The 15,189-nt window shown below is 40.6% G+C and overlaps 2 protein-coding genes across 8 annotated transcripts in view; one reads left to right on the top strand and one right to left on the bottom strand.

Moving 5' to 3' along the window:
• The window catches only part of SENP5 (SUMO specific peptidase 5), a 41,883-nt gene that overhangs the window by 26,459 nt on the left and 235 nt on the right, over nt 1-15,189 (bottom strand). For 4 of the 7 annotated variants that reach the window (XM_007171589.2, XM_007171591.2, XM_007171586.3 and 1 more), the window contains exon 2: nt 3,448-4,988. In XM_007171589.2, the coding sequence (XP_007171651.2) occupies nt 3,448-4,957 (1,510 nt within the window). In that variant the 5' untranslated portion in view covers nt 4,958-4,988. Of the gene's footprint in view, nt 1-3,447; nt 4,989-11,557; nt 11,675-15,189 lie in introns of those variants that run through there. The other 3 variants (XM_057545151.1, XM_057545149.1, XM_057545148.1) reach the window with 2 other exon arrangements.
• On the top strand, nt 1,851-2,244 carry LOC103004003 (short transmembrane mitochondrial protein 1-like). The gene has a single exon (XM_028163831.2). The coding sequence runs from the start codon at nt 1,851-1,853 to the stop codon at nt 1,974-1,976; it is 126 nt and encodes a 41-aa protein (XP_028019632.1). The 3' UTR covers nt 1,977-2,244.

Raw genomic sequence — 15,189 nt, forward strand, 5'->3', positions numbered from 1 at the left:
ATTATAGGCTCATCTCTACTTGAATAACTTGCGGGTGGAGGGAAGGCTGTGATGGGCAGTAGCTTTTGCTCTGCCTTGAACTATTTTCAATGTGGGGATGCTAAGAACCCCCAAAACTGTTCTTCTGGAAAGGGTTGTTCTTCATTCTTGCCAGGCGTTACAAGTAATGGGGCAGGAGGAGAGGGGAATGTCCTGTCTCTCCACACCAATCTCCTATTCTTAGAATTTCAGTGCTATATGTCAATTATATCTCAATAAAATTGGGGTGGGGGGAGAAATTTCAGCTTGATAGCAAATATCCTCCTTGCTGATAATGGCACAAGCAGGGAGAGATGCTTTTGTGGAGATTTTCCAACTACTCAGTCTTTTACCATGGGTCTCCCCTTTCCTCTCCACCATCTCCAGAAATGGTACACCCTTAGTGTTGCACCATTTTCCTGCACTAATCTTCCTTCTGTCACTGGGGCTCCCCTCTGCATCTTCCCTCTACTTTATGCCTTGTTAGTTTCTCAGTTTTTGATCTACCAAAACTCTCCTTGTTTTTGAGTATAGAGATACATATGTTTTAAATATATTTTTCATAATTTCTATGGGTTTGGTAGGAGGAAGAAGAGGTTCCATGGGCTTACTTCATCCTCTTAAACCTACTATTGGTTTCCGACAGATATTCTTTACTAAGTGAAGGCAGTTTTCTTTATTCCTAGTTTTCAAAGAGATTTAAACACAAAGGAAGCTAAGCTTTATTATCAGGCTTTCAGTACTTGCTGAGATACCATGATTTTTCTCTTTTAGCCTATTAAAATAACTACATTACAGATCATGAAATGTGAATTCTGTAAAAAAATTCTTGTCTTCACATTATGCTACAGTTTTACTATAGGACATAGTCAATTTATCAACTTTTTTTGTAAGTGCTACATATATATTTGTAAGTTAATTGGTATCTGTGGGTAAATGCTAACTTTTTCAGATTTATGAATCATGGTTCTGCTAACCTCATAGTAGGAAAATTTGTCTTCATTCTAGGACAGTATAAACAATAGAAATTTTTTAAAAAAGATTTTCTAGGACTCTGTACTTTGTCATTTTGTGGGGAAAAGTTTTTTATACATACTTAATGGTTGAAAAAACAAAGTGTTCAGAATTGTTTAAACCACCAAGAAGTAACTCTCCTAACTCCCCAGAAAAAGCCATTTATAACAATTTGATATATCTGTCCAGATATGTCCTATACAAATGCATGTGCACACATATATACACGTACTCATTATGTGTACATGTATCTTTTAACAAAACGGCCTCCTTCTGTTTTGCAACCTGCTTTTTTCACTTTATACAGACAGTGGTCAGTATCAAGATATAAATCAAATTTATTCTTTAATAGCTTCATGGTATACTGCCTGGATATGCCGTAACTTACAGGTCCATAAAAACACTTGCTTTGGTTGTCCTCAGTGTTTTACTACCAAGACAATACTATAAGTAATGTCCCTGTACAAATATATTTGTACTCTTTTATATCTTGGCTAAATTGCAAGAAGGGGAATGGGTCAAAGACTGATACTGCCATATTGTCTTCCAGAAGTGTTTATACAAAATGACTTCATGGGGTAGATTTTGACAAGACTTTAAAGCACTATGTAAAAACTTGAAGCCATAAAGTAAAGACAAATAAATTTTACTATGTAAGAATTGAAATTTTCTGTTAAGCAAAAATGTCATGCACAAAGTCGGGGTACTGAGGGCTTTTACCAAAATTTAATTTAACATCTTTAAAACTAGGCCGGGGGAGGCAGGCTCGGACGGCCCAAGGAGCTGCAGCTGCCCTTCGAGCCCTCCTTACCAACACTATGCTCCAGTTCCTGCTTGGATTTACTCTTGGCAATGTGGTGGGAATGTATCTGGCTCAGAACTATGACATACTTGAAGAAATTAAAAAGGACGTGGATGCCAAGAAGAAACCCCCTAGTTCATGAGGCCGACTCTAGCACTGCCTCCTGGATAAACTGATTCTACTGTTCTTGAGGGCCTCCTTTACCATCTGAACCAAAAGCTTTTGTTTTCATCTCCAGCCTCAGCAATTTTCTTCTTTGCTAGACCCTGCATTGCCTTACAGCACAAATGGGGCCACAAGTTAAGAACAACCCTTACTTTTCCAACATCCTCACTTCTTCCCTTCCTCCTTCCAGCCACTTGGGAGGTCCTGAGAATGGAATTATGGTGCTAGATTAGTAAACATGACCTTTAATTAGTAGTTTCTCCCTTATTCTTTGGGATTTCTACTACCGTTTTCGAAAGAAAAAATGATGAGTTTTGTATAGCTGATGAGATATAAATAATGCTGATTTCACAGTCTAGCAATTATACTGGGTGTTTAAACCTTTGGTACTAAATTATGTTGTTTCAAAGTAGTAACTAAAATGAAAATCTAGAAGCCAGTTTCTGGTGAATTATCCACTAATTTTATATTGTTGTCAGGAAGCTCCATAGTTGCTAATTTAACCAATAAATCAATTTGTTATTCATTAACCAAGAAACTCTGTTCTGAGAACCCTATCAGGAACTCGAGAATTTAAAAGTATTTAAAGTAATGGCCTTTGTCCTCAGTAGAATTCATAGTCTCGTATGCATGTTTTTCTTAATGGTGCATTTGATCTGGCTCTATTCTGTCACAGGAATCATACTTATTTTATTACAGGCACATTTCACATTACATGGCAGATAAATGAGAAGTTGTCTATAAAGGAAATTTTATGCCTTTTTACATTTAAAAAAATGTATTTACATTATAACTTTATAGTGATTCTCATAAAAAAAAAAAGTATAATGATGCTAAGGACCATGAAGGTAGGAATCAGTGTATCCTGTTTGTTGCCACATTCTTAGAGCCAACAATGGTACATAGGAGCTTCTCATATATTAAATAAGTAAAATATAAACAATCCAATAGAGAAAAAGGCAAAGTAAAATTATATACAAACAAACAATGGCAAAGATAGAAAAAGATGTTCAAACTTTAAATTTAAAAAGGCAAATTAAAACAAAGAACTCTCCTGTGATCTATGAGACTAGCAAACTTTAGCAAATGCAAATGGGTTTAACTTTTTAGAGGGCAATTTAACAATTCTCTTAAAATTTTAAGTGTGAGTATCCTTCCACCATCATTTCTACTACTAGGAATTTAACTTACAAAAACAACCATAAAAGTATAAAGAAGTAATTCCACTGCACCATTGTTTTTAGAGGGAAACAACTAAAAGCAACACAAGTGTCCGTCAATCAAAAACTAAACTATGGAACATCTATATAATACAGCAATATAAAAGAATGTCTAATTGCTTAAAGGGAAATCCACGTGGGGAAGGACCAAATAGGACTCTCCTAGAAAGGATAATGGACAGCAGGTGTGGGCCGGAGATCGGGGGAGAATAAAGGAAGAGTGCATACCAGAAAGGCAGATTGACAGCTGTTCATCATCCACTGGAGAGGCTTTTTGACTGTTCTTCCCACCTCCCACTTGATTTTCTAGTTTGAGTCCACTGCACGTCAGAGGAGCCTCCAGTGGACTTTTACAGTAAGGGTGGTCCAGCAACTTAGAACTAAGAATGTTCTGCTTGAAAGATCCATCCTCATCCATCTGGCATGAGCTCTCATTCTGAACAGTCTCTTCGGACACAGGCCCATCTACACTACTCACAGATTGATCTGCCCCAGACACTGACAGTTTTACTCTGTCATCATTGACAGTACTTGTCCGATTTTCCTGACCCAGAGCCATAACTTCTCTCTCGGTTTCCAAGATAAACATGTTATTAGAATGATGTTCTGGTAAGGGGATGTCATGAATCAGCTCTGTACACTCCCACTTAGGAGAGGAACAGGGTGACTGGTCCCAGATGTATGTGGCACTGCCATTCTGTTGGTCAGGGAATGCTTCATCTAAACTAAGCTCCTTGCCCAAGAGAGGGCTTCCTTTAGTGTGGCCATCAGGCACATGAGAGTTCTTTCCCTTCACCACAGCACTGCTGTCCATATCTGGAAGGTATGGTTGATGCCGACAAGAAGGGTCTTTAGGTTCTGGGGAAGGGAATGAGCTGCAACTGCCACCCTCACTGTTCTCCCTAAGGGTCTCTTGATGGTCCCCAGTGACCTGCACCCAGCTTTGCTGGGCTTTTTTTAGCTTGCAAACTTTGCTTTTTGTTCTGAAGTGCTGGGATCTGAGAATCCTGTACCGAAATCTAATCATGGATAATTTCTCATACATCATATGAGGAGATACTTTTATTCTTCTATGTTGATTAAGTTGGAACTTTCTTGGAATCAGGGGTCCCCCATTCCTGTGGTGCTCCAGCCCTCGGGAGCAGCCATAACAAAAGCGCTTTCTCTTATGGTTGCTCAAGGTGACCACGATTGTGCCACTCTCACCTGGACTCTGGCTCTCCCCATTGAACTTCATAGGAGGATCAGAAGCTTGTGGCTCCGTCCTAGGTCTGTGACCACTGGCCTGACTTGAAACACTATTTGCTGGTATGTCAGTGGCTGCCTTCAAGAGACTTTTCTCTCCAGAGTATTCATGATCAGAGTTCTTTGCTGATGATAGCAACTTCTCTGCTTGGAGTTTCAGGAAGGTCCTTGAGGAGGAAATGACGTGTTTAGTGTCCTTTCCTTTCACTTTAGAGGACAAAGTACTAAGATTCTGAACAGCCACATTGGACTTTGTCTTAGCAAAAAGGGGTTCATCCTGGATCCACGTTTTCTGGATTTGAAGGGCCTTCTTTCTGCACTGCAAATGCCTTAAATGCCTGCTCCAAGTAACTGGCCTTCCCAACTTGGCTTTCAGAATGCACAACTGTTGGTGAAAGTAGAACTTCTTAAAGCCTCCAAACCCAGTATTCCATTTCTCAGAAAAGGCTAAGTGGATTCCTTTCCTCCATAGAATTTTCCTCTGTTTTTTCATTTTTCTGATGCATAATGAGATCTGAATGCACCTGTAAAGAAGAGAAAGATAATTTACATTTCTACCCTAAAAATAAGGTCATAAAGATATATTCACAACAATATACATTAAAAAATTGAAAAAAGCATATGAAGTTCAATTTATACTATCAGACATAATGAAATCCTACCTGATCAAGGTTTTCCCCACAATGAAAATGAGGGATAAGGGAAGACATGAGTGCTCCAACATGACCCCATTTGCTGTACCTGCCTCTGATAGAAACAAGTTTCAAGAATCATTTCCCAATATGCAGCCAGTTTTTGATGAAGCAGAAAGGGCAGGGAGTCAGGAGAGAATTTCTAAGTGTTGGCCTTGTTTCTCATTAGCTAAGTGACTTTAAGCAAGTCACCCAAATTCTGTGTTCTCATTTGTAAAATGAAGGATAGAGAAGGGAGAGGGGACCAGACACCATTTAAGACTGAGTTCACATCAAAACAATTTGTTCCATACAACAAATTTTCTTTTAAAGATTTTTTTTGATGTAGACCATATTTAAAGTCTTTATTGAATTTGTTACAATATTGCTTCTGTTTTATGTTTTGGTTTTTTGGCCACAAGGCATGTGGGATCTCAGCTTCCTGACCAGGGATAGAACCCACACCCCCTGCATTGGAAGGCGAAGTCTTAACCACTGGGCTGCCAGGGAAGTCCCATACAACAAATTTCAGAAAGTAAAGGCAGGGACTTTTACTCTGTACAGTCATCCACAGGCAGACAGTCAATAAATGCACGCAATATCAGTACCTCAAGAGGGAGACCGACCAGCCTCCTCTTTGTCAGTCAGTCAAAGGCTTTCTGAGTGACTATGAGGAGACAGGACTCTATCAGGTGCTCTCAACCAGTTATGGTTCTGGCTCTCAAGTAAGTATAAGAAAAAAGAACCAACACGTGTGTGTGTGTGTGTGTGTGTGTGTGTGTGAACTTTAGGAACACACTTACAGGAAAGGGTAGATGAAAATGATAGTAAAAACCAAACATGATTTGGGACTTCCCTGGTTGTGCAGTGGTTAAGACTCTGCACTCCCAATGCAGGGGGACCAGGTTCGTTCCCTGGTAAGGGAACTAGATCCCACATGCTGCAACTAAGAGCCCGCAGGCCGCAAAGAAGATCCCGCATGCTGCAACTAAGACCCAGCACAGCCAAATAAATAAATATTAAAAACAAACAAACATGACTTCCCCTCAGACTTAATAAGATCTAACATTACTGAAGGCTCTTTAGCCTAGAAAGAAAGGCACCAGCCACTGCAGGTGGAACAGAAGAATCAAAAAATCAATATCCTAATTTCAGCATGCTAATAACTTACTACGAAAAGCTGTATTACTTTTCTGTGCATCAGTTTTCTCTGGGGGCGGGGCGGGGGGGAGAAGATGACTGAACACATGTTTACTTCTGCTTCCTTTCCAAATTCCATTAAGATGACAGAAATGGAGTTTTAAAAAAGGCAAAACCTCTCAAGGACAATGACAACAAAAAAGGAGACAAGAGCAATAAAACTGCTGAAAGAAGAAAGCAGATGAACGAGTGATAACAGACTTAGCCAGCCAAAAGAGCTGAAATCTAAGCCAGCAGTAGGGGAAGCCAAGGAGCAAGTTACAGGACCTCAGAAAGGCTCAGGAACCAAGAGCAACAATACCTATGAAGGTCAGGGAATGGAGGAGAGCTGAAAAAGGAAGGACTGGTTGAAAGTCTGAATAAGAAGCAATTAGACTCCAAGATCCCTTCTCCTACCATGGCAAATTATCAAAGTTTCACTTTCTCAAGTAAATGAACTAGAACAGTCAGGCACATCATGTACAGCTGAGGGCAGGGGTACAAACAGGAGGATAAACCAGTTTACATAGGGAATTCCTCCCCAACCTCTTTCCCCACTTAGCTCCCAGAAAAGTTTATACCCCCAAGGAGGAGGTCAGTTCTGGGGGTGGGCAAGGGGTGGGGTAGGGATAGATCATTCAAAAAGACCAACAGATACTGATATTTGGGGATGCCACAACTACACAGGCCCAATTACCCCAAAGTTTAAGAAGCAATGAAACCCCCAAATCCATTCCCAACTCTGCATAGCAGGTGACTGTCCCTCCCCTACCCAAGATTAGAAGTTTCTCCTTCAGAAAGGAAGTTCTGCAGACAAGGGGATCCCAGGAACAGTTTGAAGATGGAACTATATATTGAATATAAGACCCCACAACACTTTCCCAATCATCTCCCAAAACGCTGGCAGTCTGTCTTACCCGGCCAAGCAGGAGGTTGGAAGATTCTTCTTCAGAGAAACTGATTAATCCACAAGAATATACATAAGTACAGGTATGCCCCCACAGAATGGCCCAGCATGGCCCACAGTGCACCCCACAACTGACAAGTCCCACCACAAGCTCCGAACCTCCAAGCAACTTCTTAGTGGTCAAATGACAGCATAACTAAGAATCACTACACTTCCAGGGATAAAAAGTAGACCAAACAAACAGATAAAAGCAAAAGCGTATTTAGAGAACTTAAAAAACCTGAGGAGGGGGCTTCCCTGGTGGCGCAGTGGTTGAGAGTCTGCCTGCCAATGCAGGGGACACGGGTTCGAACCCTGGTCTGGGAAGATCCCACATGCCGCGGGGCAACTCGGTCCGTGAGCCACAATTGCTGAGCCTGCGCGTCTGGTGCCTGTGCTCCGCAAAAGAGAGGCCGCGATAGTGAGGGGCCCGCGCACCGCGATGAAGAGTGGCCCCCGCTTGCCACAACTAGAGAAAGCCCTCGCACAGAAAAGAAGACCTAACACAGCCATAAATAAATAAGTAAAATTAAAAAAAAAAAAAAAAAAAAAAAAAAACCTGAGGAGGGGAGAGAAGGGAAGTTATTGTTTAATGTGAAGAGCTTCAGTTCAGGAAAATTAAAATGGGTCTCAGGATGGATGGTGGTGATGGTTGCACAGCAATATGAATGTATTTAATGCCACTGAACTGTATACCTAAAAATGATTTAAATGGTAAATTTTATGTTATGTATATTTTACCACAATTTTTTTTTAAAAAGAGAGAAGAAAACAAACCCCAACGCTATCGTCAAAGAAGAAAATATTACATCCACTGGGGAAAAAAAGAATGGGATTTTTTTTTTAAAGGAACAGCTAAAAAAATAAAGGAGCTTAGGACACTTAAAATAGCAAAAATGAAAAACTCAACAGAAAGTAAAGGGCTAATATTACTAATATTTAATATCTTAAATTGAGGGATAAAGGAAAAGGCTGATGGAAAAATGGGAAAAAGACATAATGAAACGATTCACAAATAAAGATTTTTAAATGGCCCTTAAACATAAGTAAAGATGTTCAACTTCATTCATTAAAAAATTGTCAAGGGGGCTTGGGAGATAGGCAAAATGGGTGAAAGGAGTCAAAGGTACAAACCTCCATAAATAAACATATAAACAAGTCATTCATGGCGATGTACTGTACAGCATGGTGACTATAGTTAATAATACTGTATTACATATTTGAAAGCCGCTAAAAGTAAAGCCCTCATCACAAGAAAAAAAATTTGAGGGGGTGGGGAGCTATGTATGGTGACGGATTTAACTAGACTTATTGTAATTATTTTGCAGTGTATACAAATGTTAAACCATTATGTTGTACACCTGAAACTAATATAATATTATATGTCAATTTTACCTCAAAGAAATTTGGCAAAAGTTATAGCAACACGTTTTGCTGGTGGGAGAAAAAAACTTTCATACTTTGCTGGTTGGTGGGAATACAAACTGATAAAGTCATTTTGGAGGGGAATTTGGTAATATCTAACAAAACCATACAAGTATTCACCTTTTAATCCAACAACTCCACTTTTAGGAATTTACCCTGAAGATACATCTCCAATAATAATGAAAATACATAGTACATGGTTATTCACTGCAACACTGTAATTGCAAAATACTGGAAACAAACTAAATGCCCATACATAGGGCAGTGGTTGCATAAACTATGGTTCATCCGCACAATGAATGAAGCTATAACATAATAAGGATAAGGTCTATGAACTAACATGGAGTAATTTCCGGTTTAAATGAAAAAAACAGAGTTCAAATGAGTATCAATGGTATGCCACTGCAATAGTTTAGCCATGTGTACAGTTACGGAGAACAGTCCACACAAGATCACCCTCACTTCTGACAACAACTGAAAGTTCAGGGAGTTTCCAAAACCACCCTCAGGTCTGATACTTTGTCAGAAGGACTCACAGAACTCACTGAAAACTGTTAATAGTTATGGCTTACTACAGCTGAAGAATGTGGATTAAAATCATCCAAGTGAAGAACTACATAGTGCAGAGTCCAGGGGAAGTAACAAATGAGGCGCTTCCAGTTGTCCTCTCCCCATGGAGTAGAGACAGCATTACTTTCCCAGCACCAATGTGTGACAAAGTGTGACAAGAATTGCCAGCCAGTGAAGCTCACCTAAGCCTTGATGTCCAGAGTTTTTATGGGGGTTCATAGGCATAACACATGACTGAGCTCAGTCTTCAACCCCTCTGGAGATCCACTGATATCAAAGTCATTACCCTAAATCACACTCTTGGTTTTTCTGGCGTGGCCAATCCCCATCCTAAATCATATTGTTAGATCAGTGACCCAAGGCCCCCAGGCAAATAAAGACACTCCAATCAGACATAACATTCCAAGTGTTTAGAGATTACCTCCTAAAAGCCAAGGATAAAGGCTTTCTTTTTGTGCAAGGTTAATTCTTTACTATATTATATATAGCCACCTTTCATAAAAGAAAAAATAAGAAAATATACATGTATCTGCCCTTTCGTGCCTCCCAAATAAATTAATAATATAAAAATCAGGGCTTCCCTGGTGGCGCAGTGGTTAAGAATCCGCCTGCCAACGCAGGGGACACGGGTTCAAGCCCTGGTCCAGGAAGATCCCACATGCCATGGAGCAACTAAGCCCGCGAGCCACAACTACTGAGCCCGCATGCCACAACCACTGAAGCCCGCACGCCTAAAGCCCGGGCTCTGCAACAAGAGAAGCCACTGCAATAAGAAGTCCGTGCACCGCAACAGAGTAGCCCCTGCTCGCTGCAACTAGAGAAAGCCCGCACACAGCAACGAAGACCCAATGCAGCCAAAAATTAATTAATTAATTAATTTAAAAAGAAAGTTAAATGTCAAGCTTGCAAGAAGGAAAGCAATCCAATTTATACAACAGTGCCTCAAAACAGGTCAGGAATTGGCAGCAGGAGGTTCTGTAAGTGGGGTGTGAACATGGTGCTAAAAACAAGAGGATAGATCAAATCATTTAGATACCCTCCTACTCGCCACAAAAACCAGCCAACTGCCCCTCCCTGATCCTTGCAGAAGCCTGGAGTGTTATTTTCTAGACTAGAACAGCACTGGCCAATAGTTCTGCAATGATAGAAATATTCTATATCTGCCCTGTCCCATATGGAAGTCTCTGGAAACATGTGGTTACTGACCACTTGAAATGTGTGTAGTGCAACTGAGGAACGAAATATTTAATTTTAATTATTTAAATTTAAGTTGCTACATGTGGCTAGTGGCTACCACATTGGATAATGCAGCCCTAAAGGAAAAACAAAGGATTCCTGGACTGGAAAACTTCTGGTGCAGTTGAGAATGAGGGTATCATACTGAAAATAGTTGAGTTAAATGAACATGAGTGTTTACATACTGAATGCTAAGATCTCTACCATTTCCCCCAGTTTAGCTACAAGACTGTTGACAGCCCAGCTTATAAGCTCCAAGCAGAAGATCTGAAGATTCTTCTTTGGGAAATCTGCCTAGCCAAAGAAAAAAGAAAAAGATAATACTGTTGGGTTTCCCTGGTGGCGCAGTGGTTGAGAATCTGCCTGCCAATGCAGGGGACACGGGTTCGAGCCCTGGTCTGGGAAGATCCCACACGCCGCGGAGCAACTAGGCCCGTGAGCCACAACTACTGAGCCTGCGCGTCTGGAGCCTGTGCTCCGCAACAAGAGAGGCCGCGACAGTGAAAGGCCCGCGCACCGCGATGAGGAGTGGCGCCCGCTTGCCGCAACTAGAGAAAGCCCTCGCACAGAAACGAAGACCCAACATAGCCAAAAAAAATAAAAATAAATAAATAAATTTTAAAAATTAAAAAAAAAAAAAAGATAATACTGTTGAAGGTTCTCCAATAAGAGTCTAGCCAGAGTACCCTAAAATCAACATATCCCAAGCATGAACTCAGAGTACATGTAATTAAAATTAAAAGCAACCTCCACATGGGGTCCCTTAACATTTTTGCCCCTGTATTCTCGGCCATACTGTTGTGTGTTCACCAAATACCAACATTCCTTCAAAGATAAAATAGGGAATTCCTTGGTGGTCCAGTGTTTGGGACTCCACGCTTTCACTGCTGAGGGCCAAGGTTCAATCCCTGGTAGGGGAACTAAGATCCCATAAGCCATGGGGTGTGGTCAGAAAGTCATAATAATAATAAAATAAAGAGCATAGCAAATATGGATTTAAAAAAAAAGATAAAACACACACACAAGGGAAACAGAAGTGAGCTTTCAACTCTTATTAGATACTCACTGACCCTAGGACAGCCTGAAGTCTGAACAATCCTTGAGGGGTCCAATATTTACTTGAGTAAAAGTTTGCAGTGCAACCACTGTACAGATTAACTCAAGCATCACTATGAAAAAGTTCTTTCTCCTGTAGGTAATAAGACAATAATGAGAATAGCTGCTGTGCAGTGAATAAACAAGGGAGAGGTTATCCGCCCCCCAAAAAATGAGACTGAATGGTTTGTAGTAGGAAACAAGATTAAAAACAAAACAAAAATAAAAAATATTGCCCATTGGCATCAGAGGACATGAATGAACCATAAAAAGGTCCAGATTGAGAATTGGAGACTTGTACATTTATGGTACCTACTGATGATAGGTACATTCAGCTACCACATATAAAGTAGATTAAGTTAAATATCCGATTTTGGTCTCAAGTCCTTACAGACAGAGAAGACTGCCTCAAGGACCAGCAAGTGACTTCTAAACTCCACTTCTCACTGGGTCTTCAAGTTGTCACTACCCGCCCCCCCGCCTTTGTTTCTACGTTAAACCCGTAATATCAGTTTACGTTAAAATTGTGAACCCTGGGTTCCCATTTATCCTTTCTCAATACCTCTACTTGAAAAGTGTATTCTGTCAGAATCTGAAATTCAACAATTTTTAGGCTTCAGAATTAAGGTATTTCAGACACAAAACTTAAAAATTTAGAGGGACTTCTCTGGTGGTCCAGTGGTTAAGACTCCACGCTTCCAATGCAGGGGGCTCGGGTTCAATCCCTGGTCAGGGAACTATGATCCCACATGTCGCATGGCTTGGCCAAAAAAAAAAAAAAAAAAAAAAAAAAAAAAATTAGAGACTCAGTGACTTGGTTTTTCATCTTAAACACATACCATATGTCTCTCTAGATTCTGAATTTATAGATTACCTCTCTGTTAACATGGCTTTGTTAATCAGTGAATTCAGAATGCTCTGCGTCATCTGGTTGTAGGAAGTTAACATGCTATAAACAGGGTTATTTTTAAAAAGAAAATAATTCAGCATCTTCCTTTAGAGGATTTGTGATGTAGGGTCCATTTCTGGCTCTATTACTAACACAACCTTTTCATCGTTTCAGTGATTCTTATTCAAAGGATAATTTGCTAATGAATATATCTCCCCAAAAGAGAAAGTTCAACTCTGCCTGATGATCTATTACCTTAAGAATGCTGAAAATATTAACCACCCCCCCCAAAAAAAAGTCACGACATTTTCACTATAATGGGCAAGAAAAATACTTATGAGGCACTGTTACTTCCTTATCAGTTGATCCTTTCTAGATATCTATCAAATTCTTTAAATCAGTGGCACGGTACAATTAACCAAAAAAGAAAAAGGGACTAAAAATTCAAGGACAAGCTTAAGGCAATACCAAGAGCCTCTGGTTAAATCAGGTGTTTGTAAGGTAATAAGAGACGTTATAGGGCTTCTCTAACAGTTCTCAAATTGAGTTACATAGGAAGCTGGCTAGTGATACAAAGTAAGACATCATGCATACCAGGATTGTGGAGGATGGTGGTAGAGAGAAACCTGTGGACAGTACAGTGGGTTTATGACAAGCCAGAACAAAAGCAAAAATATTCTTTAACTGGAATTCTTCCATGGTTTATGAAGGCTTGGCATAAAAGTCTACTAGGAAACACTGATTTATAAAGTGATATGGTCTTTATATAATTCTGCCAACAACAACAAAAAAACCTAAGCAACATTTAGTAAAATATTTTACTGTAAAATCTAATACTTTCATCAAAGAGCATTAAGGAGTCTAATTGCATAGGGAACTATGAAAACAGAATTACACAGAGCTACTGACAAATGACTTTTTTCCCCTTCTGTGCTCTCAGAGCTACAAAACCTGAAATAGTACTATTGATTCAAGTAAGGTTATTTGTTAAGGAAAGGAAAAAAAAGAGAAAAAAATTTTAAAGGCATAGGCAACAAACTAATTGACACTTCACCTCTCTGAGCCTGTTTATAAACTAAAATCTGCGTTTTCAAACAGTGAATATCACCTGAAAAGCTTTTTAAAAATCGCTAACACCCGGGTCCCATTTCAGATCTATTAAGGTAGTGTCTGGGCATCTGGGGTTTTGTTTTAATTCCCCAACTGATTCTGATGTCCTTGCAGGTTTTGGAACCACTGGATTAGATGACCCTCAAGGTCCCTTCCGTATCCATGACTTAAAATTCCAAATTGACAATTCTGTGTCAAAGGAACTGAAGATTGCACTTCATCATGCTTCACTGAGCATCATCACACTCCAATGAGGTAAGGCAAGTATCCTTAATTTGTCTCACCAAGCAACTGTAAGAACAGGTGCTACTCACTCAAGTCACTGATTGCACCTCCCTTCTCTCCTCCCCAAACACTTCTCTTAGGGTCTATTTAAACTTCAGAGCAGGGAATGGTCTTCTCTCACCAATATAGAGAAAGGTATTTCCTCATATTAACTTAGAACTGTAATGTTCAGCCACTCAAAGGATTCAAGTCCCTACATTTATTCTCTGAACATTTTCAATTAACATGAAATGCTTTAGAGGCAGAGGGAGGAGTCTTCAGAAACGTGCAAAGAATTCCTTCTAAAGTGGGCCAAGGTGTGAATGAAGCCCCTCCCAGCTTTTCTCCTAGAAAGGGCCCACTAGACATACTGAGCAAGAAGCAAAACTGATTTAGGTCATCCCTCATACACCAATAATGTGTAATCAATAAGCATGAGACCTCTGGGTGACTAGGAGGAACTGATTTCTTTCTAATGCTGCCCGACCCAAAGAAGAGACTGCAGTTAGGTTTTAACCACAAGATCCTAGGATCTCTTCTGGCACCCTTCTCCATACCAAGCGTAGTTATTCTGGGTAAGAGACATAATTAAGAACCTACCATTTAAGCGTCCTGGGTATTCTTAAACCGACTTTAACCTGATTCCCAAAATATTTCATGATTAACGTTCTGTTTTCTTCATTTCATTTAATCCTCCCAACTAATTTATATAGGTATAAGAAAGTTCCACTTTACATGGGTTAAAAATGTCTACACAAGATTAAAGCCACCACCAAGTGGCAGGCCAGGATTTCAATTCAGCTTTTCGAACTCCAAGTCCAAAACCCTTATCTCCGACATCCTCTCCGAACCCCTCCTCCCCCAAAAGAGTGGTCATACACAGGAACGGGGGTTGATACTGCCTAGCATAAACAGAAGGGAAAAACAGGCTTCCTACCGCACAAATGTTCAATTGTGCCATACCCGTTCACTAGAACAGGGTCCCAGGAGTGTGAGGATGGAACCAAAGGCAGGAAGGAAGCAGAATTGTCCGAACAAATAAAACCCAAGACGGCAGGAGCTGGAGGACCTCTACCAGCAGCTCTTCCGCTCAAAGATTCCCCCGGCTTCAGGAGCAGCGGCCGGGGGCGCTAGCCCTCTCCGCTTCTGCGTCGTACAGCTCGGACTGGCGAGAAAAAGGGGACACTGGTCCCTCAGGAGGAGCTCCTTCCCCGCCCCCGGAAAGGCACAACAGCGCCCGGGGAGAAATCCGCTGCCTGTGGTTCGGCGGTGGGGGAAGAGCAGCGCTCGAGGCCTCCAGGCCACGGTGCTGAGCTGGCGCGCACTGGCGCGAGAATGGC

This window comes from Balaenoptera acutorostrata, chromosome 4 (assembly GCF_949987535.1).
Source record: "Balaenoptera acutorostrata chromosome 4, mBalAcu1.1, whole genome shotgun sequence".
Lineage (NCBI taxonomy): Eukaryota > Metazoa > Chordata > Mammalia > Artiodactyla > Balaenopteridae > Balaenoptera > Balaenoptera acutorostrata.